This window comes from Hyperoodon ampullatus, assembly GCF_949752795.1.
Source record: "Hyperoodon ampullatus genome assembly, chromosome: 3".
In the NCBI taxonomy this organism is placed as follows: Eukaryota; Metazoa; Chordata; class Mammalia; order Artiodactyla; family Ziphiidae; genus Hyperoodon; species Hyperoodon ampullatus.
The window spans coordinates 103,104,397-103,128,063 of NC_136916.1; the positions used below are offsets into that span (position 1 = coordinate 103,104,397).

Genomic DNA, 23,667 nt, shown 5'->3' on the forward strand with positions numbered 1-23,667 from the left:
GGTTGCATACTTGGGAAATACATTTTACTGAAATACATCCCAGCCCGTCACACGAAGTCTTTGCTCAGGGTCAGTGCTGGTCCTGTGTTGGTGTAGCCAATTCTTTTATTTTCACTTATGAGCAAATGAGATCAATATACCAGTACTTACACTTATGTCAATTTGTAAAATATGATTTGGTGCTGAAACCCAGCACTTCCTCTCTGTACTACTTTAGTTCAGTTGTACAAAAAGCTAGAAAGAGAAAACAAGATATTAATCCAAGTTAAAGTACCTTATTGAAAATAAATGTGTTTAATAACAAAATTGAAAAGAAATTATTGTTTTCACCTAATATAGTAGAGTACTTGCCTAGTTTCATAGTGTCCCTCCCAACAAGGTACAAGGTTATTCCCATCTAGAAAGAGATTCTTCTCCCATCATACAAACATTGAGAATTGTTTCTCATATTTACTTTCAACTTCTGTGAGGCCTCTAAATTAGATTTCTCTCCTACGGCCCCACTTTCCTCCTCAGTCTTTACCGAGGTCATTGTCTTGAATTTGTGACCCCACAATTATTTTTATAATTAAAAACTATGTTGTTAATAATACTTGATGAGGCTGTCCTTGCCAGCAGTCATTGGAGAGCAAAACCTTTTTCAATTAGATTTACCCACAGTGAAGTTAAAAGCAGCCTGAGTAATTACTAATAAAATCCACAGATCAATATGTGCTCTCTTTTCTAACTATTATGAATGTGCCTCCTTAGTTTCCTTCCCACTGTGGTTTGTTTGTGGAGGGTATTATTAGTGTAACAGGTCCTCAGTGTAACAACCCTATTCATTCTGGGACAGAATTTGGGATGAGCCATGTGTACCTTGGAGCCCACCCAAAAGGTTGAATTACTTAAATACCAGGAAGCTCTTATTAAAAGATAATCTCACCCTGCCAAGCGGTTTGATGGCATGGGCCACACAGAGAACATTACACAGAAGCCACAGTGTGTCGTGAAATTTGGGAGCTACTTTTAGTTTTGCAGAAAATTGATGACTTAGTCACTGTAGTAGAATATATTTTATAGCTATGGTTAAATTCCCCGTAGATCTACTTAATCTTCTTATGTAAATCTTTTACCAGCCCGTTCTCATTTATAAAAGCAACACTATCCAAAGATGGTTGGTATTTGCGGTTACTGTTTGTTTTCTGTTGGTATCCACCAGGCTTGGCTAAAATTCAGGTAACCAGTAGCTTAGCTATTTCCAGCTTGCTGTGGTCAATGCTGTGGAAATTATTACTGAGATAAATATACTTTTGCAGAGAACATGATGAGTGTTGGCTGGGTTGCCCTGGGCTTTCATCAGGCACTGGCCAGAAAGAAATATGAATGTGAGAGCATACATAACTCAAATTCTTCTCCCGTCTTAACGATATGGACTAAAGATGCAATTATGAATCATGACTTATGAGTTGAATTTAGGTCAGCAGAAGCTCGCTAATTCTTTCTCCTCCTAACCACAGCCTGTATCTTTTTCTTCTTTGGAAAACTATCCCAACTCCTGGGAGGGATTCGATAAGAATAATGGGACATCTAGTAGACTAAAATGATTTCACAGTTTGCTAGTACGCTATGAATAAGGGAACCTAGACATCCTTTTTGAGCATAGCAAAGGTTTGTCTTGATTTTTACTCTATTTTTTTTCATGGATCAGTCTTTCAAACTTGGGGGTTTGCGATAGGTATTCTCATCTATTCTGCAAACTGGCAAACAAAAATGCACAAATCTTAAACGATGAAATTGGAAATGCTAATGAGGATTTTTCAATGCAATTTTCTCTGTTTTTTTAAAATTAGTATAGTCAATAAAAAATTCCTCTACACATCCTCAAACTTCACTACTCCCAGGCGGCTATTACTGAAGCTATTACTCATCTCTAAAATGGAGAAATCTAAGGGCACAGTCACTGACTGTAATCACTTTAGGAAGAAAAAAAAACCTTGCAGAGCTGATGGCATGTCTGAGTTATAGGAAGAACCCCAGAAGATGATACATGTGCTTTAGTGGAAGAGATTAAATTGATTAATGAAATTGATTTTTTAAATCTATTAATGTAGAGAAAAATTGGAGGGTAAAGAAGAACTAATTTTAATGAGCTCCGTTCTTAAATTATCTTTTTATTTTCAATTTAACATTTTTTGCGATGCTGAGAGATTCAGTGGAACCCAAGGAGCAGGGAAGAATATACTTAGAGAAGAGAGGTTTATATTCTAATTGGAAATTTAAATCTTTTAAATTTCAAAGGATTTAAAAGATAAACAGTAAGTGCCAGATAACAGATTTATTGGAAGAAGTAGACTAGATAGGTGTAACTTTTTTTGCTTCTCTTTCCACCCCTTCAAATCCATGCTCTGGACTCCTGGGTAAGTTCTTGGGCCAGTTATATAGCCTTCATTACTTCTTTTAAGGCCAGGGACCATCTTGCCGAGACTTTAAAAAAAAAAATTCCATCTTCTGAGTAGTATAAAAACTCCAGATTTGTATCCAATTAATATTTGAGCCCGACACCACTCCCCCTGCAGTTTGAGGTCGGGCTCCTCTTCAGTTAGCTAGCTCCTTTCTCATGCCCCTCCAGGGTCTAGGGTCCAGCCCAGACCCAAGATGACTGGGGGATGGGCACATCTGATAGAGTTGGTGCAGCTGCCTTGTGGCATCAGGACTTTTGTAGTGGTTGCACAATTGCTGCTTCTTTCTCTTCTGAGGCTCTTTTATACCTTTCTTGGAGAGCACCAGGCTGGAAGCATCCAACTTCAGTTCCCTTGACTTGGCTTTACCACCTGTGCTGGCTGCTCCCTTCTGGCTGACCCCAGACCTCCCCTCTCCCCTCTCCCTCCAGCTGCATGGGCCTCCTACCTCCCCCAGCTCCTGGGTTTCTGATCTCTGCTCAGTCATTTGCCTTTCCGGCCAGAATTCCTTTCTGATGGCTGGCAGCTGGCTCATTTCCCCCTCTGCTCTTCACTATCACTAGGCAGATATGACTCTCACTACATCCAGGGGGTACTCACAAACTTCTGAGGAGTTCCTTACAGCCCTCATTTGACTCCTGATGGGAAAGAACTCCCATCCCTTTCTCCCTGATGGTTTTCTCCAAATGACTTCTTTGCCTTTCTTATCAGTGTGGAGGTATGGGGTGGGCTAAAGCTGAAAAGGTTTCACAGTTTTTTGATGGATCCTCATAGTTGGTCCAGCACTTCACTTCAGGATGAGAAAATATTGGCATCCTCTGAATTAGTTGCCTTTGGGACCTCTGCTAAAATGGAGACAGAGGGGATCCCGTTTTAATATCCTCAAATAATTAAAGTGGGCTTCAGGTATTTTCTTTCTTTCTTTTGATTGTTTCCTTTAAACCTGTATTTTATCCCCATTATTTCCTTTGACATGGACAATCTGGGTGTCCCAGAGAGAGTTCATGAGGACCACCAGTATTGGTGGTGGTTTGCTGGAGCCCTTCCCACAGACTCTGGGCAGCGAGGGAAGGATCCACAGATGGCGGGTGTGCCCACACCGGCTCCCGTCCAGTCCCGCCTGCTGGGGAGCAAGGCTCCTGTCTGGCAGGACTTGGGAAGCTACCCAGAACCATTCCTTCCGCCCACTGAAGCACAGCATAATGGCGTTGGAAGACGCATGCTTCAGTAAGCAGTAAACGCTGATTTCTGGCTACGTTAATTTTTCATTTTACAGTCTTTGTGGCCATTCGAGGTGATAGGATTAAGCTGTAAAACCAGATTATCATTCTCCTTTTAATAACTGAATATAAAAGCAGCACTGTTCTCCCTGAGTGCCACACTGGCTTTCCACCTTTCTTGATTTGTTATCTATCCAGAAGACAACAGCAGATTTTAAAGCATAAGAGAAGTGTTAAAACTAAACGGAACTGGCGAGAGAGCTTATGAATAATTAAATCCATCTAGACATCCTCGTAAGAGATCATTTGCTTGGCCTTGGAATCTGTACGCTAGTGAGTAACGAAGAATACAGTTGCTGTACATGCTCCCAGGAAGCTTCAGCTCTTCACAGGAAGGATGCTCAGTGAGAAGGGAAAAGCAGAAAACTTCCCACACAAATTCTTTGTTCAAAACAATCTAGTTTTATCCCATAGTTTCAACATGTCAGTAACACAATCTGTTATGTTGCAATTGAATTTTGGAAAGTTCTCAATAAATTTTTAGTCTTAGTCATTATTTCCTGAAGTTTTACTAAATTAGTAACATTGCAGGCTAGTGACTCAATTTTGTTCTTATATCATTGTTCATAGTCTTAATACATATAGATTGTGCCCTGTTATATAACATTTAACGTAGGAACATTCACAAGGGACAATTGTGGTTCTAATTCTATATCATTGTTGCTTACTACTTAAAAATGGGAAAATGGGAGGCTTCATATGATTTCTGTAATTAACTTTAAAACAGCATTTTATAAAATGCTGTTTGGATAAAGATTTTGTTTATATTGGGAAGGGGGGAAAAATCCTAAATGTCTTTTACTCAGAGAGATTTTCATTTTCCAGTTTTGTCATTAGGCTACACACAATTACAGTTACTCAGCCAACACTGAGACTCTCTTGCAAGGCTGCCCCACCAGAATATTCCAGTTAAGGGACGTGAGATCTAGTGGAGAGTGTTGTTGTTAGAGCTTTGCTAGATCATAATCTTTCCCGCATATACCTCACCCCCCTTCACACACACAGGCTCACTCCATCACCAGTTCCTAACAAAATTGGGATCTAACTGCTGCTTTCCGGCTTGGCCTTCATCACCTTGGTCCAACCCCCCCCCCCCATGTCTCACTGGGACTAGATTGGTGTCAGGTGCCTCCTCCATAGAGCAGCTAGGAGAATCCTGTATTTCTTCCTCCTTAAAATCCCTCAGAAGCTGCTCACTGGGAAGAAAATCCCAGCTCAGAGATTTTGCCTGATCTAGCCCTGCCCCCTGCCACCTCATCTCTTAGCCCCTTGGGCTCTCCGTGTTCTCACTCACACTGCCCTCCACCCAAGCACTTCCCTACCTCAGGGCCTTTGCACGTGTTGTTCCTCTGCCTGGAATGCTCTTCCTCCAGATTTTGAACTCATTGGCTCCTCCTTTTCCCTCGGGGTTAATAAAAATATCTCCCCCTCGGAGAAGCCTTTCTAGCCTCCAATCTAGGACCCTCCTCCTTCCCGAGTTGTTTCATTCTCCCTCTTTATTCCCTCATCAGATGTCTCCCAATCAGTAATTATCCTATTTGTCTCATTGGATGCCTGCTCTGTGACACCAGGGACAGGGTATTCTTTGTTCATTGCTGAATCCCCAGTATGGAGAACAGTGCAAGTCGTATGGGCTCAGTAAATAGTTGTTACACAGAGGGAAAGAGGGAGGGAGTGAATAAATGTAGCTGCTATGTGTATGGATGGATTTTTCCTATGTAAAATTATTGTTGATCCTGCAGGGCTGTGTATCTTGCCATGTCTTAATTATTTAAAATTGCAGTCATATTTTCTCATCAGTTTAACATGGTTGCAGTTGATCTGCAAGAGCTATATTTCTAGTCCCAAACCTAAGAGCCTATGACCCTCACTTTCACCCTCTTCTTGCAGAGGATCTATGGGCTCTAACCCTAACCCTAACTTAATAATGCATATGGGGCTGAAATTCAGCCAGAATGCTGAATTAAAATATTGAAAGACTTTAGTTTATTGGTAATTAGTGCCTGCCATGACTGTGGCCCCCCAAGGATCCTTCCCTCTTCCTTGGGAGGCCCCTGTGGGCACTGCTGGAGTGGGCCAGAGCATCAGGCCTGGATGGCAGCAAGGCAGCGGTGCCCCTGAGAAGGCACTGTGACCCTAGTGAGCAGACACCTGATGCCTATTTGGCCCCCCCATGGCTGTAACCACCTGCTGATGCTTCCTCACAGTCACCCTCATATGGCTACTTTGGGGAACTGCAGCCTCTTCAGTGTTATCATTTCTATTAATGCCTCTTGGCATGTATACCATTTCTGTTTAATACTCTCGTGTTACCTGATCTTTTACCTGCACCTTAAAATGGGAATGTCCTATTTTCCCAAAATATTTATATCATGTTTTCTTTCATCATTGTGTGAGTAAACTCTCTCAAGTAAAAATACTTAAAGTTCTTGTGCTGTAGTTTGAATGTGATCTTTTCAGAAAATAATGTCATCATCATTATCACTGTTACTCTTTTCAAACTGTAGTAACAATAGCTACAGTAATGATTCCTCTACTAGAGTAAGATGAACTTGATTTTTAAAATCTAGTGGTTTTAAAGTATAAGTTCATTTTTAAGAACTCAGCTGACATGGTCAACGGAGAATCACGGACACTATGAATTGACAGTCAGCTTTCTCTCCACTGCTTTGTTGTGTACTTTAGAGTGTTTGCTGTGATGAATCTGAAATCATTCACTTCCCCAAAAAATAATTTGGGTGGGGAGAGCTGATCTTTAACTTTCACTTATTTGGGCTGGCATATATATTTTTTAACCTCTCTCTTCCTGGTTTCTCCAAATAACACAGAGTACGTTTCCTGCTGGGGGGACGTCATGGAGAATTTAAGTTCCTGCCTCCCTCTGGCTATGCCCCTTGCTACGAAGCCTTACTTCCAAAAGAAAAGATGAGATTGGAGCCTGTCAAAGAGTATAAACGTGATGCTGAAGGAGTTCGAGACCTGTTGGGTACCACCCAGTTCCTCTCCCAAGCTTCTTTCATTCCGTGCCCCATAGATACCAGTCAGGTAGGTTTGAGCTGCCAACAGAAGGCAGCCCATGGAGATGATGTAATAGGGTTAAATCCTCCTTGCTGCATTGTCTTTGAAACATTCTCATCATACATTCTACAGAGTTGTCGTGATGTGTGGACAACCATTACTCTTCACGTTTCCACCATATGCGGCAGTTGAGCTCTTGAAGGATTTTGCAACCAATGAACACGGTTAAGCACTTGCTACATGCAAGGCACTGTACTAGGTTCTGTGAGGCATAGGCAGACGTGTGACCGTATTCTCTGGGAATGCACAACCAAGCTGAAGCGATAAGAAGCAAATGTGTTATTTTTTTTCAAGTCCAAATGTAATATGCAGAATGATCGTGTACACAAATAAATGCTAGAGACGTCCTTTGCGCTAGAATGTTTCTAAAAGTCTGTGTAGAGAAATGGCATTCAGTCAGGACCTTTAATAAACTTAAATGGGGAGGGGCCTCCAGGGGTGAAGTAACAGGAATGGGATGAATAAGAGCCTGGAAGTAGAAACACAAAATAGGGACAGGTGGCAATGAATATTCTCCTGTGGCTGGATGCTTGGAGGAGGAGCAGGTAGGAGAAGCGTGGGAAGTAAAACTGAAAGCAACAGGGGAGAGCGTGGAGGCCTCAGAAGGTGCTGGTAAATGGACATTTTCTTTTTTTTTTTTTTTTAAGTCTTTATTGGAGTATAATTGCTTTACAATGGTGTGTTAGTTTCTGCTTTATAACAAAGTGAATCAGTTATACGTATACATATATCCCCATATCTCTTCCCTCTTGCATCTCCCTCCCTCCCACCCTCCCTATCCCACCCCTCTAGATGGTCACAAAGCACCGAGCTGATCTCCCTGGGCTATGCGGCTGCTTCCCACTAGCTATCTGTTTTACATTTGGTAGTATATATAAGTCCATGCCACTCTCTCACTTCGAAATGGACATTTTCTTTCCCTTCCCAGGGTCTCTGTTTTGAGAGACACACATTCACACAGTTATGATGAGGAACATACAACAGCTTTCCAGTGTCTCTGCCATGCCAGTGCTATTCACATCACTATTCTAGATGTTAGAGAAAATAAATGTAAAGGCACCTTGTCTCTGAGGCACTTCGGATAATAGTTTGTAGGAGTATGGCTCTTTAACCTGTAGATGGTCTCTAGAGTATATTTTCCCATAATATCTCTATGACCCTATTACATTCAGCTCTGTGTGCGTGGTCATGCGTCTGCTTCTTACCTCCTGTAGCTAATGATTGTGAATTCTCATTGTCTAGAAATCAGTGTCTCTCTGCCTGCTTCACAGAGCCTAGTACAACACCAGGAATATAGCTGGAGTTGAGAATGTTGATAGGAAATGAGGTAGGAGTTTATGAGCCAGAGGTGATCCTAGGAATCGGATCATCTGCTTGCTGTGTATTTTAGATAAGAAGTTTGAGGGCCAAAGAACTAAACTAGCTTTTCTGTGGACACAAGGTGGTTAGTGCCCAAGCAGGGAGAGGTTGTACTCATGGACATGATTCCTACTTCTCTGTGCTGCCCTCCTTACCAAGTTATCAGAGACGTATGTATTACTCAGAAAAGGCTTTCTGGAGGAGGCAAGCCTCAAAGAAAGTTCAAAAGAATGAGGGGAAGTTTTGATGAGGGAGGAAAGGAGGGCTGGACCAGAGTGAGAAGAGTTTGTAAACATACAGAATAGAAGACTTGAAAATCAGAGAGTGGAGATAAATCAACAAGCCAGATGAACTTTGATGTCTGGACCCAAAGCTGAATATGTATAGACCCTGGAATGAGGGAAATGTTGCTGGGAATCAAATAATAAGGAAGTTCTCATTGGAAAGGTGCAATTTATTATTTTGAATGAGACTTTGTAATTTTTTAGAATCTATCAGTCTGTGAAATTATTGTCTAAAGAGACGTTAAATACAAGATACACAGTCAACTCCATCCTGCTTGGGGCACATCAACCAGTTTGCAGATAAAATGTTGTTGACTAGATCCCTGTCCTTCAGTGCTACCTGTGTCCAGTGCTTGAAGCACCCCCAGGCCCTTGCTGAGCACTGTGGGGGAGGAGCCCAGCTCCTAGCAGCCTTCCCTGGGGACGTCAGTCTCAGGCCTCAGACACCCAGGAGGCAGTTACCAAGCCAATATTACTCTATCCCAGCTAGTCACCAATTGAGGTCACTGAAATTATGATGTAGGATTGTTTGTGGAGGCTTCTTTCCACATTTCCCCCTTTTGCTGAAGCAAGTGGTTCCTTCACATGGAAATCCCCCTTCAGGCTGTGATTAATTTAAACAGGTTATATTAGTTAACCAATAAAGCTCAAATACAGTTGTCATTTGTTTACTAATAATTTTCCCCACTTTGCGCCTTATCAAAACATTATGTCACTTAACTTTGGCTTTTCAATAATAAGTTGGTTTTTTTTTTAAAGAGTGTCTTTAGTTGAAAGGCCAGTAGTGGTTATGACACATAAAATATTTTATTGCTACTTTTCTCTGTGGTCTCCTTATACATCACTGACTTAATATACTTTTTCTACAAAAACATATATATATACATTTTTTCCATGAGCTCCCCTCCTTGAAAATAATTGGGATTTTTGCAAGTAGTGAAAACACTAATAATCATTATAATAGAGCTAGAATTGTAGGAGCCAGGGAGGTGATACAGAAGGGAAACAGGTCAAGTGTGCAGGCCCTCCTAAAGCAGGGGGCCATTTCTTAGCCCCAGCTGACTAGTTGCCAGGCAAAAGTGTGGGGCCAATGTTAGCAATCTTTCATCTGGTCAAGGGAAATTAGAAATCTGGATTTTTATATGAAGTCTCCTATTTCTTAGGAGCTATCAACTAATAAATGAAAATGGCAATAATTAATTGTTTATTGTTATAATTATAGTAGTAGTAAATTAAAGAAAGAGGGGGAAAAAAGAGAAATTTGAGTCCCCAGTTTGTGACCTTTGTGGAGAGACATGAGCAAGGTACCAGGAAAACACAGAGAAACTTTTCCTGAAGGTACCTGGGGAAGACCTCCAAAAGGTAGTGAGGCATTTGAGCTAACTCCAGAAGGATAAATACTGAGGGAGTTTGTATTAAGACCAGAGCTGGACAGCAGTTAAAGGGGTAAAGACAGATTTTTGCTTAGAAGTTATTGCAGTAGGGGAAAAGGAACTCCACTATAGAGCTGGGGTCAGTTCTGAATACAACACAAACAACTGGGGATTTACAGCCAAGGAGCAGGTTTGGGGTGGAGGTGGGGTGGGCATGTCAGTGATGGAAAATTAATAAGAGGAACATCAGGGGTTGGGATGGATTCTTGCTAAACTGATCTAACAGGATTCATACTGAGGGCAGGTCAGATAGATATGATATCACCTGGGGGAGGATGGGGGATGAATAAGTTTGATCAGACATGGAGGGTGATCACATATCAAGGGTGTAGGTTGTCACTAAACTAATTTAGCAAGATTCTAGCTAAAACTGGGATCTTGAGGACAAGGCCCAAGGATCGAGCCTAATCAAAAATGGCTCAGAAGCACCCATCTAGAGCTTGGTCCAAGGAGAAAGTCTTTGTCATTTGCCATGTGGCATGGGGGTGGGGGGTATACATATTATGTGTATCATGGGTAGTACTAATAAGAATTAAGGTTGTGTGTGCAAGGGCACAGAACTGAGCGACAGTGTGACCTTTGGGGAGAATTTCAGGAGCTTTGAAAGGATGTGTTTGGGAGGACTGTGACGAGAGGACTGAAGAATGGCACTATATGCTTGGTTAATACACCTAGTCTGTGTCTTGGGAGTGTCAAGGGGCACTTGGAGGTACTCAGGAGGAGAGTGTTTTGATGTGGTTGTGTTGTCGTGGGCTCATCACTCTGGCTGCAGTGTGAAGAATAGATTGGCGGGGAGTTGGGGAGACCAATTGTAAAGCACTTGCAATGGTCTGGGTAGAAAATAACGAGGTTGAGTGACGTAGAGGAGGGGAACCTTCAGAAAGATGATTAGGAAATAAACATGTTGGATTTTGTGACTGATTAGATGTTGGTGGGGGATGTAATGCCAAGAGAAAAGACACTAAGATGACTTTATGGTGGGGTCATTCAACGAAAAGAGAAAATACAAATAAGACAAGAAAAAGGTTTTGAAGGAAAAATAATGAATTCAGCTTTGAATAACATGCTGAGTTCACTCTGGTGGGAAAATCCTGCAGGTAGTTGGAATAGTAGGTCTGAACTTCAGGAGAGACCATGGCTGGAGGCTGGATGGTCAGGAGTGACCATCTACAAGTGGATGAGATCTCCCGTGGAGAGAGTATAGAGGAAGGGGAGATACGGTCCAGGGGAAGCCAAGAGAGGAAGGAATCTCTAGAAGTAGCCCCTCCTGGGTGATGTGTAGAGAATTCAGCTGGGGCACACGATCTGTCTAGATTTTATGACAGATTTCAATACGGTTGATTCTTGCAGTTCTCACTCCTCACTTATTCCTTTTCCTTTTAGGTTGTTTTACCACCTCACCTAGAGAAGATCCGAGACAGGCTGGCTGAAAACATCCATGAGCTTTGGGGAATGAATAAAATAGAGCTTGGCTGGACTTTTGGCAAGGTATGTGTTTGAGTGGCCGGGCCAGGGTGGAGGGTTGGGTTGCCTTGTTACCTGGAAGCGTTCTTCAAAGACTCAAATGAGAAACAAACCTCACAAGCCCAAACCCACTGGTTCTTACTGACTCCCATCCAGCTCTCACTGGGTACAGCAGCCTTGCTTGGGAGTTTGTTGAACTGCAGTCAGGAGTGCTGGGGAGACCAGCTCTGCACAGACAGACGCAGGAGCCTGTCTCCTTCTTTCTCCCGGATGCTGGTCTTTTTCTTCAGGGAATATCGAATGTGGTCAACCCTTAGCTCCTCCTTCAGAGCCTCAGATCTCCCTTTCTCTTCAGAAAAAGCTGTTCTCTCTGCCTGGCTAGTGAAAAGAAGCTGATTCATTGTTGTGAATCAGAATTTGTTTAGTGTGGTTTTCAGATGCATCACTAAGATTAATGGACACGCAGAGGAGGTTAAGGAATCTCTTTCACTAGAAAACATTTTTCAAAGAGGATGTAAATTAACTTTGTTCTGTGACTTGTGTAAGGTCGTGTCTGAAGGCAGAAGGATCTGTGATTCTGAAACTTCCTACAACCCTGACCCTCTCCGATTATGCACATTCCAGCTCAGTTACTGAAAGTGTCCCTGCACTCTAGCACTTACATATTGATATAGCTCCCATAAATACTCTCCTTATATATGACCACCTCTTTGCTGTATGCTCTTTTTAACACCACAAACCTCTCCTTTGAGAAAGAATTACAATTGCAATTGTAAATTTATTTCTATGATGATTGTATTACTACTCCATCAGACTGTATCCTTCATGGGGCTGGGGCTACCCCAGCTCACCATTGAACTCCTAAGGTCTAGCTCACTGCCCACCACATAGTAGACATTCAACAAATGTTTGTGGAATGAATGAATGAATTAGTTAATGTCTGGATCTACACCGTCCAATACAATAGCTATGGGCCACATGTGGCTACTGAGCACTTAAAATGTGACTAGTCTGAGTTGAGATGTGCTGTAAGTGTAAAATATACATTGGATTTTCAAGACTTTTTTGAAAAACTAATATAAAGTAGCTCAGAAATAATTTCTTATATTAATTACTTGTTAAAATGGTAAGGTTCCAGGTGTATTGGGTTAAGTAAAATACATTATTAAAATTCATTTCACCTGTTTTTTTCATTTGTTTGTTTTGTTTTGTTTTTGTTTTTTGTTTTCTTGCTTTTCTCATATGGCTACTAGGAAATTTGAAATTACAAATGTGGTTCACATTGGTGGCTGACTTTGTTCTTCTGTTGGACAGTGCTGGCCCAGATTCTGTAGTCCTTTATCTTCTGAAGAATGCTACCCTGCAGTGGCACTATGGTTCCATGAGTTTTGGACAGGCAGGAGCATGGCTACCACACATAAAATAGCTTCTCTGGGAAAGTATGTTCGGAATGAAGACACTTGACTAGAAGCAATCAGAACACAAGCCACTGGCAACCTGGGGACGGCGTGTATCATTTATTAGAGAGAAGATTGTCTATTTACCTATCAGCAAATAGCTGTCTTTGTCTTACCTGATATGAATTACCTGGGCCATGTTTCAAAGTGTGTCCTTTTCTGTTTCCCAAGGCAGTGCCAGTTGTCAAAACTTAAATTATATTCTTTCTTATATTGTCACCTAGATACGAGATGACAATAAAAGACAACACCCCTGCCTTGTCGAGTTTTCAAAGCTGCCTGAAACTGAGAAGAATTATAACCTACAAATGTCAACTGAAACCTTAAAGTGAGTGTTTAATTGAATTGAATTTGGACTAAACAGTGAGTAGATGACTTAATGCCTTATAACTAAACTACAAACCTGTTGTCTCTCAAAAACATGATGCATTCTGACAAATTAGCCGGGATGGGGATTATTCATGCCATGAAAGGATTCAGCATAGTGAATAACACGTCTACTATTGTTATTTAGCATATATAGTTCTTTAGAGACCATTTGCTATTTGCCAGGGACAGGGAAAAGGTAGGCAGAAAAAAAAGAAGAGAAACTTAGAATCAAAGGACCAAGTGCCTCTTCTAGTTCATGTGTAATCAAGGAAAGAAGATAAGATATATAGTAGGTTCTAGGTCATACTGAAATTGGACAACTTAACCTCTCTAAGTCTCCATTTTCTCATCTACAAAATGAGGATAGTAATAGTTCTTATCTCTATATAATTGTTGTAATGGTTAAATGAGATGATACATATTTTTTAAAAGATAAGGTATTTCTAAAAATGAATGGGAAAACATGGTTTAATTCACAAAAATTCAATTTAAAAGTAACTTTTAGCTTCTCTGTGATCCCACCTGTGGTTTAAACCCTGATTCAGATCTTCATTTTTTTAGCCCCATTTTATATCTCCCTTCTCAAATTCCCTTTGTGCTTGTTACCTGTGCTTCTCTGCATTGTATTTCTCTGTCTGATAGTTGGTGCAGAACTTTTTAACACTGTGGTTTTGCTGGCACAATGATGCTCTGTCAGGTTGCTTTGTCTCATAGGCTCCCCATACGTGATGTCTTCCATCACACCGACCCTTCTTGAGGATGTGGCTTTGGTACCTCACGGTGTCCAACACAGCTCAAGACACTTCGTACAGGGAGCACGTGGGAAATACTTGCTGACCTCTGGGTTCTCCCAAAGGGGCTATTAACTAACTTTTTGTTACATTCTTGCTACCGTCTAAATCACGAGTTGGCAAACTAAGGTCCACAGGCCAATCTAACCAGCCACTTATTTTGGTAAAAAAGTTTATTGTAACAAAGCCAAGCTCATCAGTTTGTGTATTTTCTATGGCTGTTTTCACTCTGTAATGGCAGAGGTGAGTAGTTGTAGCAGAGACATAAGGACCACAAAGCCTGAAACGTTTCCTATCTCGCCCTTTACGGAAAAAGTTTGGCAACCTCTGGTCTAAGTGAATGAATATTGTCTGTTTTTATCACTTCAGACACAGGTTAGGGTTCTCACTGTCCTTCACCTTGCAGTTGACCCTTGTTTTCTCTCTCCGTTATGTCACAGAACCCTCCTGGCCCTGGGGTGCCACATCGCTCATGTTAACCCGGCTGCTGAGGAGGATCTCAGGAAGGTCAAGTTGCCCAAAAAGTAGGTGATCATTTAACGGTCAGAGACTTTAATGCTTCAGTCTGAATTTTTAAACTGGGAGGACAGGAGGCCCATGCACAGAGGCAGGTGACGGCCCCAGATACTACTAGCGCCAGCTCAGGATATCTCCACCAGGTACCTAGACTGCCCTGAAACCCCCAGACGGAAGCCGGCTGAAGTAGGGTATTTCCAGTGCTTCTGCCTGGACCTACACTACTATCTACTATCATTAGTTTTGAGCCAGGAGATGTGGCTCTCAGATGGATACGCTATGTTGGTCTATAAGAATAGCAGTTGGCATGGGAGCTTGAAGATCGTCGGTAGCCACAGCAGAGATTCAGTCCTCTGTCACTGGGCCAACCTTGTAAGTCCCTTGTGGAAATGTGTGTCCCTGCCAAGATTTAATTTGGCCCCTAAATCTGCATGTGTCCTCTCCCTCTCATCCGTGCATTCACTGAGCCATGTGTACTCACACATTCAGATGCGAGCCCACAGGCGCATCCCCTGGCTCCCTTGCTCACCCGCACATGTGCCAGCCTCGGGTGCACACGCATTCACACCCAGGTGTCGTAATGACTTATGAGCCAAGGCAGCGCCAGCTCTTAATGAAATGCTTATCTTCCCCTTCCTCCCTGTGAAACTCCCAAGCTGCACTCTCAGAGGCAGCTCCTCGTGCCAAGAGCAGCTCATCTGAGAGGCAGCAGCTGAGGGGTGGCTGGGAGCAGTGCTCAGCAAACAACACATGTTAACTCTGCCCAAAGTCAGGCATCCCTAGAAGGTGGATGAGGGGCAATATCATGCCTACAGTCAACCTTGTATCTCGCGCTGCTCACAGGTTCTTGGGTCGAGTAGTGCTGGTCTGCAAGTCATCACATTTAGGCTCTGGCCCTGATCTGGGCAGTCCGTGGTCTTGGGGCCCTGGATGCCTCTGGACTCACATTGCCACGTGACTGTGGTCAGTTACCCTCCTGTGAGTCACTCCACACGGGGCCCTGCTCCTCTCCACTCACACAGTGCGTCTACCTGGACTCACACTGGGCTTTTCCCATCTTCACGTTATCTATCAAATTATCTATCGAATTACAGACATGTGTGACTCCTGGACTGGACAGCAAACCATGAAGATTACTTCAAGCTCACAGATTCTCTAATGTTATGATTTTTTTTAATTCTCAAAATGAAGGTTTAGTTTTCTAAGACTGAGTGATCATTCTTTGCTGATTTGTAAGAAACCATTTGGCTCAAGGTCCTGTCCATGCCAATGTGGTCATAAAGCTTTTGTGCTTTTGAAGCGAGACCAAGGAGCTTCGGGTGATGTTACATTATACTGAATGTGCCATTGTTTGTAGGGCAGAGTTGTTTTCTTAGGAGTAAGAGTGGATTTGCACAGACCATCCACTTTCTCCAACAGTCGCCTTGATCTGTGACATGCATTGGCAAAAAGGGTGGTGGATGAGAGTCTTCTTCTAAAGACTTGAGATAGAGCTGAGCTGTCCATTCTGCCAAAGATAGAATCTGTGACTGTAGCCTTATTTTCCTAGTGTTCTGACCCTGTGCTATTGGTCTAAAATCTGGAATGGGGGAGTCGTACAGTTCTGTTCAAAATATATATTTTCCATTTACTTGTAGCTACATGATGTCCAATGGCTATAAGCCAGCCCCTTTGGATTTGTCTGATGTGAAGCTATTACCTCCTCAAGAAATTTTAGTGGATAAGCTTGCAGAAAATGCACACAATGTTTGGGCAAAAGACAGAATAAGACAAGGATGGACCTATGGCATTCAACAGGTGAGAAGTGCTGGGTCGGGTCTGCTGGAGAAGCCAGGAGATGTGATCATGCATTAAAATGCCATTTTGCTTTGGTGGGTATTAGATTGTAAGGTGGAGGTTGCCCTTGCACTCTGTTCCTCATGCCTCAGCACATTCATTATTTATAGAATCATGGGACTGGATGGAATTTGTAATGGCCACATTGATATTAACTCCAGGCATAATTCCAGTTTTTCAGCAATGGATAGGCTTACTTTTCCTTTGTTGGTCTGGCCCACTTGTGATCATGTTGCCCTATGTATATGGCCACTGGCTGCATCTTCTCTCATTCCCCATCTTGTTGCTTGCCTCATGGAGTGCTGAGCTTTCATGCACTCTCCAAGGCCAAGGTAAGGCTCACATAAATCCGTGTCACAGCTCAGCAGTATTTCTGGGATGGTCCCAAGTATCTACCACTGAAGGGGAAAAGGAGGAGAAGCTAGCCCAGGAGAGAGGCAGACTAGCCCACCAAGAAGCCTGTGCCCCCTTACTTCAGTCCACAGGGCCAAGATTCTTGGGCAGGGTTCTTAGTTTATCCAGAGGCAGCCTGAGAGCCCAGCAAGGAATTAAGTGGAGTTTGGAACCAGGGTTCGGCCCAAACCATCTGGTACACCTCTCCCTCTGAAATGCTCCCCTCATCTCAGTAAGTACCGGGCTCATTATCAGGGAAGTTCAGGGATAGCTGTGTGCACACATGTTCATTCATTCCTGAGCCTCCAAACCTGCACATGTCTGGAACCAAGAAGACCACAACTATGAAAACTGTGTCAGGGAAGGGAGTTGGGGGTTCAAAACAGCATGTTAGGTTATGATGACTTGTCACTGCTGTCATTATTGTCTTCTTAGTCCCCATTAAGGAACCGAGGAGGACTGTAATACAAATATGTGCCTACTACAATGAAATGGCCCCACTGTGTCTCTGCCACCTTTTCAGATGTTTCTCTGTGAGCAGAGATGTCTATTAAGAACTGTTGGGACTTCCCTGGTGGCTCAGTAGTTAGGAATCCGCCTGCCAATGCAGGCAAAACAGGTTCGAGCCCTGGTCTGGGAAGATCCCACATGCCGCAGAGCAACTAAGCCCGTGTGCCACAGATACCAAGCCTGCGCTCTAGAGCCTGCAAGCCACAGCTATTGAGCCCACGTGCCACAACTACTGAAGCCTGCATGCCTAGATCCCATGCTCCACAACAAGAGAAGCCACCGCAATGAGAAGCCCGCGCACCGCAACGAAGAGTAGCCCCCGCTCACCGCAACTAGAGAAAGAAAGCCTGCACACAGCAATGAAGACCCAATGCAGCCAAAAATAAATAAAGAAAATAAAGAAAAAAAAGAATCTGTTGTGAGGAGGCCATAACTGTTTGAATCATGGCATGATCTTTCATAAGGGAATAGTTACGCAAACCCCCATCTGCCTTGCCTTGGGAATGGAGGTTTCTAACCAATTTCATGACACGTCATTTTATTCACAGGCTGGCATTATTGAAATGGGTTTTTTACTGCTAGTTTTGAATGTTAGTACAAATTTTCCATTTATACTCATTTAATCTTGAAGCGGAAAATATGTACATTGGTAAATATCAAGGCACTGGGACAAGAGCTAGCAGACTCACCCGAGGAAACCAGGACTGTTGCTGGGAGTATGTGAGTGGGACAAGCTCTTTGTAAAGATGATAATGCATTTTCTCAGCATCTCTTTTCTCTGGCTTCACACAGGATTTAAAGAACAAAAGAAATCCCCGTCTGGTGCCATATGCATTACTGGATGAGCGTACCAAGAAGTCAAATAGGGATAGCCTTCGTGAAGCTGTTCGAACTTTCGTTGGTTATGGCTATAACATTGAGCCATCAGACCAAGAACTAGGTAATCAGTGGAGATTGTTCCCTCTGGCCCCAGTTTACTAAACAGGTCTTCTTCTGGCGGAATGCTAACTTTCAACAGGTCTAACTTGCACTATTAGAAATGCTGGTGGTGCTAAAGAGTGCTAAACTCAATGGTGTATTTTAGAAGTGGGGGGAGGGAGGAGGGGCCATGTTGATAATAAAGCAGTGTCCCATTGACAGATGTTTCTGTAACGAGCACGTCTATGACATAATCCCACAGGGAATAAGTTATCCTCCAGCATAGCTGAGCGTTTCAGGATATTTGGTCACAAAACCAAGTTACCTTTATTTCTCTTGTTTTCCAAACGTGAATATCAGCTTACTTTGGGGCCAGGTAATGTCATCTCTAAATTGAATTCTAGCACTGATTAAAATCACCAGCTTATGATTATTTAACATGTCACTGCCATCTCATACCCCAGGGGATACCATAGGCTAGTGGGGCAGTAAAACATGGTTAAGGGGATGGATTTGGAGGAAGACAGACCTGGGTTCAAATCTTTGCTCTCCTTGGTTTATGGGGTCTAAGACCTTGAACAGGTGAAGCTCTCAGCCTCAATTTCTTCATCGGTAAGAAGAAGACAATAATACTGATTTCATAGGATTATTGTGAGGAAAACCTGAGATTTAGTTTCTACTGCAAAGCAATCACTCACTGAATGGTAGCTTGTATTGTTATTATGATATGATGATGATAGTGATGATTATATTATGAACAGAATGCTGTATCGGCTCCTAGGAGATCTGTCATCAGCCTTTGTTGTTGAAAGTCTTTTGAGGAATGCTCCCTGAATATTAAACCTATGTTCTCTCTCTCCCTCCTGCGCCCTCTACTTCCTTTTCTTCTCGATAGCTGACCCAGCTGTGGAGAAAGTCAGCGTAGACAAGATCCGCTTTTTCCGGGTAGAGCGCTCTTATGCAGTGAGATCTGGAAAGTGGTATTTTGAGTTTGAGGTGGTGACTGGAGGAGACATGCGTGTCGGCTGGGCCAGGCCAGGCTGTCGGCCTGACGTTGAGCTGGGGGCCGATGACCAAGCCTTTGTGTTTGAAGGCAGCAGGGTGAGTCTGGCTGGTGTCTGCATGTCCTCAGTCCGGGTTTCTCTGCTTCAAATATTTCCCCAGAAGTGAAAAGTGCTGAGTATCTGGATCTCTGGCTTCAAAAGGGAGGAGCCACCACACTGGCTAATTGAGACCATAGAATGATCATCGCTTAGTGTTTATCCCTTCGCTCTTTCCTCTGGAGAAGGGGAGGGCTGCACACTCTTGTCCTTTCCATAGTCACCTCCATATCTGCCTTGCCTCTGAGCCGATGTTCCCCTCTGCAGGGGAGGCTCACAGAACACTGTGCAGCCAGTATGAGGGAAAATCTTACCACTTTGTCTTAGAGGGAGTTCGGCTTGTTTTCATAGCTGACTAGGTATTGGGAGACTCAGGCCACCTTTTCTGATGAGCCTTGTATACCTTGGTTTCATTCATCTGTAGATAGACCACTTCTCCCTGTGAGTTGTCCTTGGTAGAAAGGGAAGTGCCTTGTAGAAACCAGGTACCACTGCCCATGAAGAGAAATTATTCATGGGGTCATTTCTCCAGTAGTACAGGGCCCTCTAGGCTAGGACCTCCATTTCTCTAGGCCCTCGCTCTTGTTTTCTAGGGCCAGCGTTGGCATCAAGGGAGTGGGTATTTTGGACGGACCTGGCAGCCAGGAGATGTGGTTGGATGTATGATTAACCTGGATGATGCTTCAATGATCTTCACGCTGAATGGGGAGTTGCTGATCACCAACAAAGGCTCTGAGCTTGCCTTCGCTGACTACGAGGTTGACAATGGTAAATCCACCAGCTTTCCCCCCTTCCACCTCCACGGGATGAAGGGAAATCCAGGGAGCAGGGTGAGATCTTCTCCCTCCTCACTTAGGACACACTGACCTTTGCAGATTTGAAACCCTGGTGGTGAAGATGAGATCTTATACTATCATTTTTGAAGAATCAAGACAAATAATAGTGATAGTTGATGTGTGCAGTGTAAATGTAAGTCTGAACTTGCCGAGAGACTGACCAAGGGGCTCTCCTCTAATCCCCTGCCCCGGGCCTTGGCATGTTAAGGTATCTCACATTTCCCGGTATCACAGAGGAAATGCTAATTGCATGTGGACTAATATCCCTGGCAGGAGAGAAAAGTTGGTGAGTTAAAGAATTATCCTCATATTCTGAATTGAATTGTCAATCTGAATGTCTGTGTAATTGAACTTGATGCTTTGATGAGAATCACTGAAACACAGAAGTTTGACTTAGCTGTTCCCTCGAATGCAATAGAATTTATTTTGAAAGTCAAGGATGCTATGAAACCCAAGCACAGTTGCACTTGTTCATGGCCGTGAATAGACTGCAGTCAGGGCAGTGCTTCCAGCTACACAGAGGAGCGATGGGCGCTTCTTATTTCCCATCTACAGAGCTACGTTATGTGCCGAGGCTGTTGGCACCAGGAGAAGGGAGCACTGGACTGTGAGTTAGCTGACTCGCTCCTAACAAACTGTGTGGCTCCCAGACAGGCTTGGCTTGACTTCTCTGGGCTTTGTCTCCTTCATCTGTACCAGAAAACAGGATGATAGACTGCGTAAGTGCCAACCTCCTTCTCAGCTGTAAAATTCTATGGCAGTGACTTAATACCAGCTGTGATCACACCCCTGTGCTTGGTGCTTTGCCACTTTCTGCTGCTTCAGTACAGATGAGAAGGAGGCAGGGAGGTCGAGAGGAAAAGAGGCTGCTCTGGGTCAGGAGGCCTGGTTTCCTGTCCTGCCTCTGCCCTTCCCACCTGTGACATCTCGGGTTGACTTTATTTAATGTCTTTTTACCTCATTTCGCCCTCTGTAAATGATTAGGGTTCCTGGCAGCTTTAAATTTCTGAGACTTTACAAAAAGAAACAGTCCTCCCTCCCCACCCTGAAAGTTAAAAAAGATAAAACTGCACAGGCAAGAGCAGCAGAAATATATGAGTTTTTTTTGGGGGGGGGTGGGTACACGGGCCTCTCACTGTTGCGGCCTCTCCCGTTGCGGAGCACAGGCTCCGGACGCGCAGGCTCAGCGGCCATGGCTCACGGGCCCAGCTGCTCCGCAGCATGCGGGATCTTCCAGGACCGGGGCACGAACCCGCGTCCCCTGCATTGGCAGGTGGATGAGTATGTATTTTTAATACATATAAAATATTATGTATTTACAATGTGTTTTAGCTTTACAAATCACTTTCACACTTTTTGCAGACATCTATTATCTGCAACATGCATATCCAACTGTACCTTAAAAGAGCTTTAAAGATTTTTCTAAGAACCACATATTTGGGGTAATAGAAAAGTTGCAAGTCAACATATTTTCCTAGAAAGACAGGATGACTGAAGCCAGATGGGGTCATATTTTAATGCCTTCTAAAAAGGTTTAATATCAAAGTTTTGAAAAATATGTTCTTGGAAACAGCTGGGAAAGATGTTGCCAGCAGAAAGAATGGTTTATGCACTGGTTCAGAGGCAAAGAGGGGGAAATCATGTCGGTGGGCATGAGGGCAGCGGAGAAGAGCATCCTCTGACCCTGCTCTTTGGAAACAGATATTTACCAAGTACCCATCACAGGCAGTGCCTTCTTCATGAGACTGGAGGAAAACGAAGAATTAGAAGATTCAGATTCATCCCCAAGGAGCGTAGCTCCCTAGAGCAGGAAGAGCACCCCAGCCTTGATGCAGGCCATTTACCCCAGAGGGAGTTGTGCTGTACGAAGTTTTTAGTCCTTTGGGGGAAGGAATGGGGGCAGGCACTACAATTCTTGGCTGGTTGTTTTCCTCTGGGTTATTTATAAGTTGTCATCTCCATCCTCTCCTGTATCATAGATTACTCTTTTTTTTTTTTTTTTTTTTTTTTGCTGTATGCGGGCCTCTCACTGTTGTGGCCTCTCCCGTTGCGGAGCACAGGCTCCGGATGCGCAGGCTCAGCAGCCATGGCTCACGGGCCCAGCCACTCCGCGGCATATGGGATCCTCCCGGACCGGGGCACGAACCGGTATCCCCTGCATTGGCAGGCGGACTCTCAACCACTGCGCCACCAGGGAGGCCCTCATAGATTACTCTTATCGGCCTCATTAGAATTTTCCTAATCATTGTTCCCTGGCCTGGACCATCACAGCTCACATTGTTATCACCAAAAGGCATCTGGAAGCTCAGAAGCTTCCACGGTGAAACCTTTGCTATTAGTGTTCTCTTTTATCCCATTTAAAGGAAAGGAAGAGAAAGTTCTGCACATGGTGCCAGGCCTCAGAACATGCTGTCTGGAAGAGGCTTCAGTGCTGGTGTCCTGTTCTGCCTGTACCAGGCACTCTCCTGGGGCACCTCCTGCCTCGCTCCAGCTTCGGCGTCTGCAGGGGCAGCCTCCCAGGCTCTTCCTGCCACTGGCCTGTCAGGGTTTAACAGATCCCCCAGCTCTGCTGGCAGCTCTTCCGTAGGCAGCAGATGAAACTTCCTTGTGGGCAGTGTTGCTGCCATCTGCGCACAGACACACTGGTACCCAAGCTTCCTCTGTCATTCTCTCCCCGGATGGGTGCTATGACAGGGGAATGTGGCCTCTTGTTTCCTGTGTTTTCTACAAGGCTTGCGACCATCTCAGTGCTGTCCCCGAACACCATCTTTGTGAGGCTTAGAAAATTAAAATTAATGGGTAAAACGTGAGCTGCTGGATTGAGACTCTCAGAAACAGCCCAGGGATGGTCTGGACAGTCATTTAACCACCTCTCCCCAAGATCTGAGTCTTTCCATTACTGGGAGTGATTTGCTCTCATGTCTTTCTTCAGCTTGAAATGGACTAAAAATGGCTCCATGGTTGGGATTGTGTAGATAATTGGTTTCTTTCCAAGCTCCTGAATTATAAAAAGATGACCTCCTGGCTGACTCTCCTCCTAATCACAAAGCCGTATGAGGCCTTGTGATTCAAAGTTTATCAGAACCTGGGGTCCTCTGCAGGATTTAAATGCGTGTGTTCTTGACATACCTTTCCTAGAACAGGAATTCTATGCACATCTAGGTTCCAAGTAAGGCCGTTTGCAAATTTTCTCCTCAAACCTCTTCAATGATGTCAGCATAATTACTTCTGCTAGGCCGCATATAGGGATGGAGTACTGCTTTTCCCCTTTATTTTTCTGTTTTCTTACTTCTCCCGTCTCATTTGAAGCTAGGGATTAATTGAGTTGTGTAAATCCTTGGGTGTGCACGACATTGTTCACAGTAATGCCAGGTAGCCTTACCAAGTGGATCTGTCCATCCAGATCAACTCCAGGGAGCCGTGTGGCCACTTGAAGAAGGCAGCCCCTCTCCTCCAAGGGGCCTGGAGCGCTTTGTGGTTGTAGGTCTCCAGCTGCCTGATCTAGAGGCAAACTAATCAACTACACGACACTTAGGAAAATCATCTGAAAAGTGAAGGAAGAGTTCATCACAAAGCCAGTCACTGGAGATAAGAATTAGAAA

At 43.7% G+C, this 23,667-nt stretch overlaps 1 protein-coding gene across 3 annotated transcripts in view; it reads left to right on the plus strand.

Annotated features, from left to right (window-relative positions):
* RYR3 (ryanodine receptor 3) overlaps nucleotides 1–23,667 on the plus strand; it is a gene marked incomplete at both ends in the record, with an annotated part of 580,399 nt that overhangs the window by 348,066 nt on the left and 208,666 nt on the right. For all 3 annotated transcript variants that reach the window (XM_079701083.1, XM_079701082.1, XM_079701084.1), the window contains 8 exons: nucleotides 6,550–6,766; nucleotides 11,259–11,363; nucleotides 13,021–13,124; nucleotides 14,397–14,480; nucleotides 16,110–16,269; nucleotides 18,004–18,151; nucleotides 19,025–19,230; nucleotides 19,823–19,997. In XM_079701083.1, coding sequence (XP_079557209.1) covers nucleotides 6,550–6,766; nucleotides 11,259–11,363; nucleotides 13,021–13,124; nucleotides 14,397–14,480; nucleotides 16,110–16,269; nucleotides 18,004–18,151; nucleotides 19,025–19,230; nucleotides 19,823–19,997 — 1,199 coding nt within the window. The remainder of the gene's footprint in view (nucleotides 1–6,549; nucleotides 6,767–11,258; nucleotides 11,364–13,020; nucleotides 13,125–14,396; nucleotides 14,481–16,109; nucleotides 16,270–18,003; nucleotides 18,152–19,024; nucleotides 19,231–19,822; nucleotides 19,998–23,667) is intronic.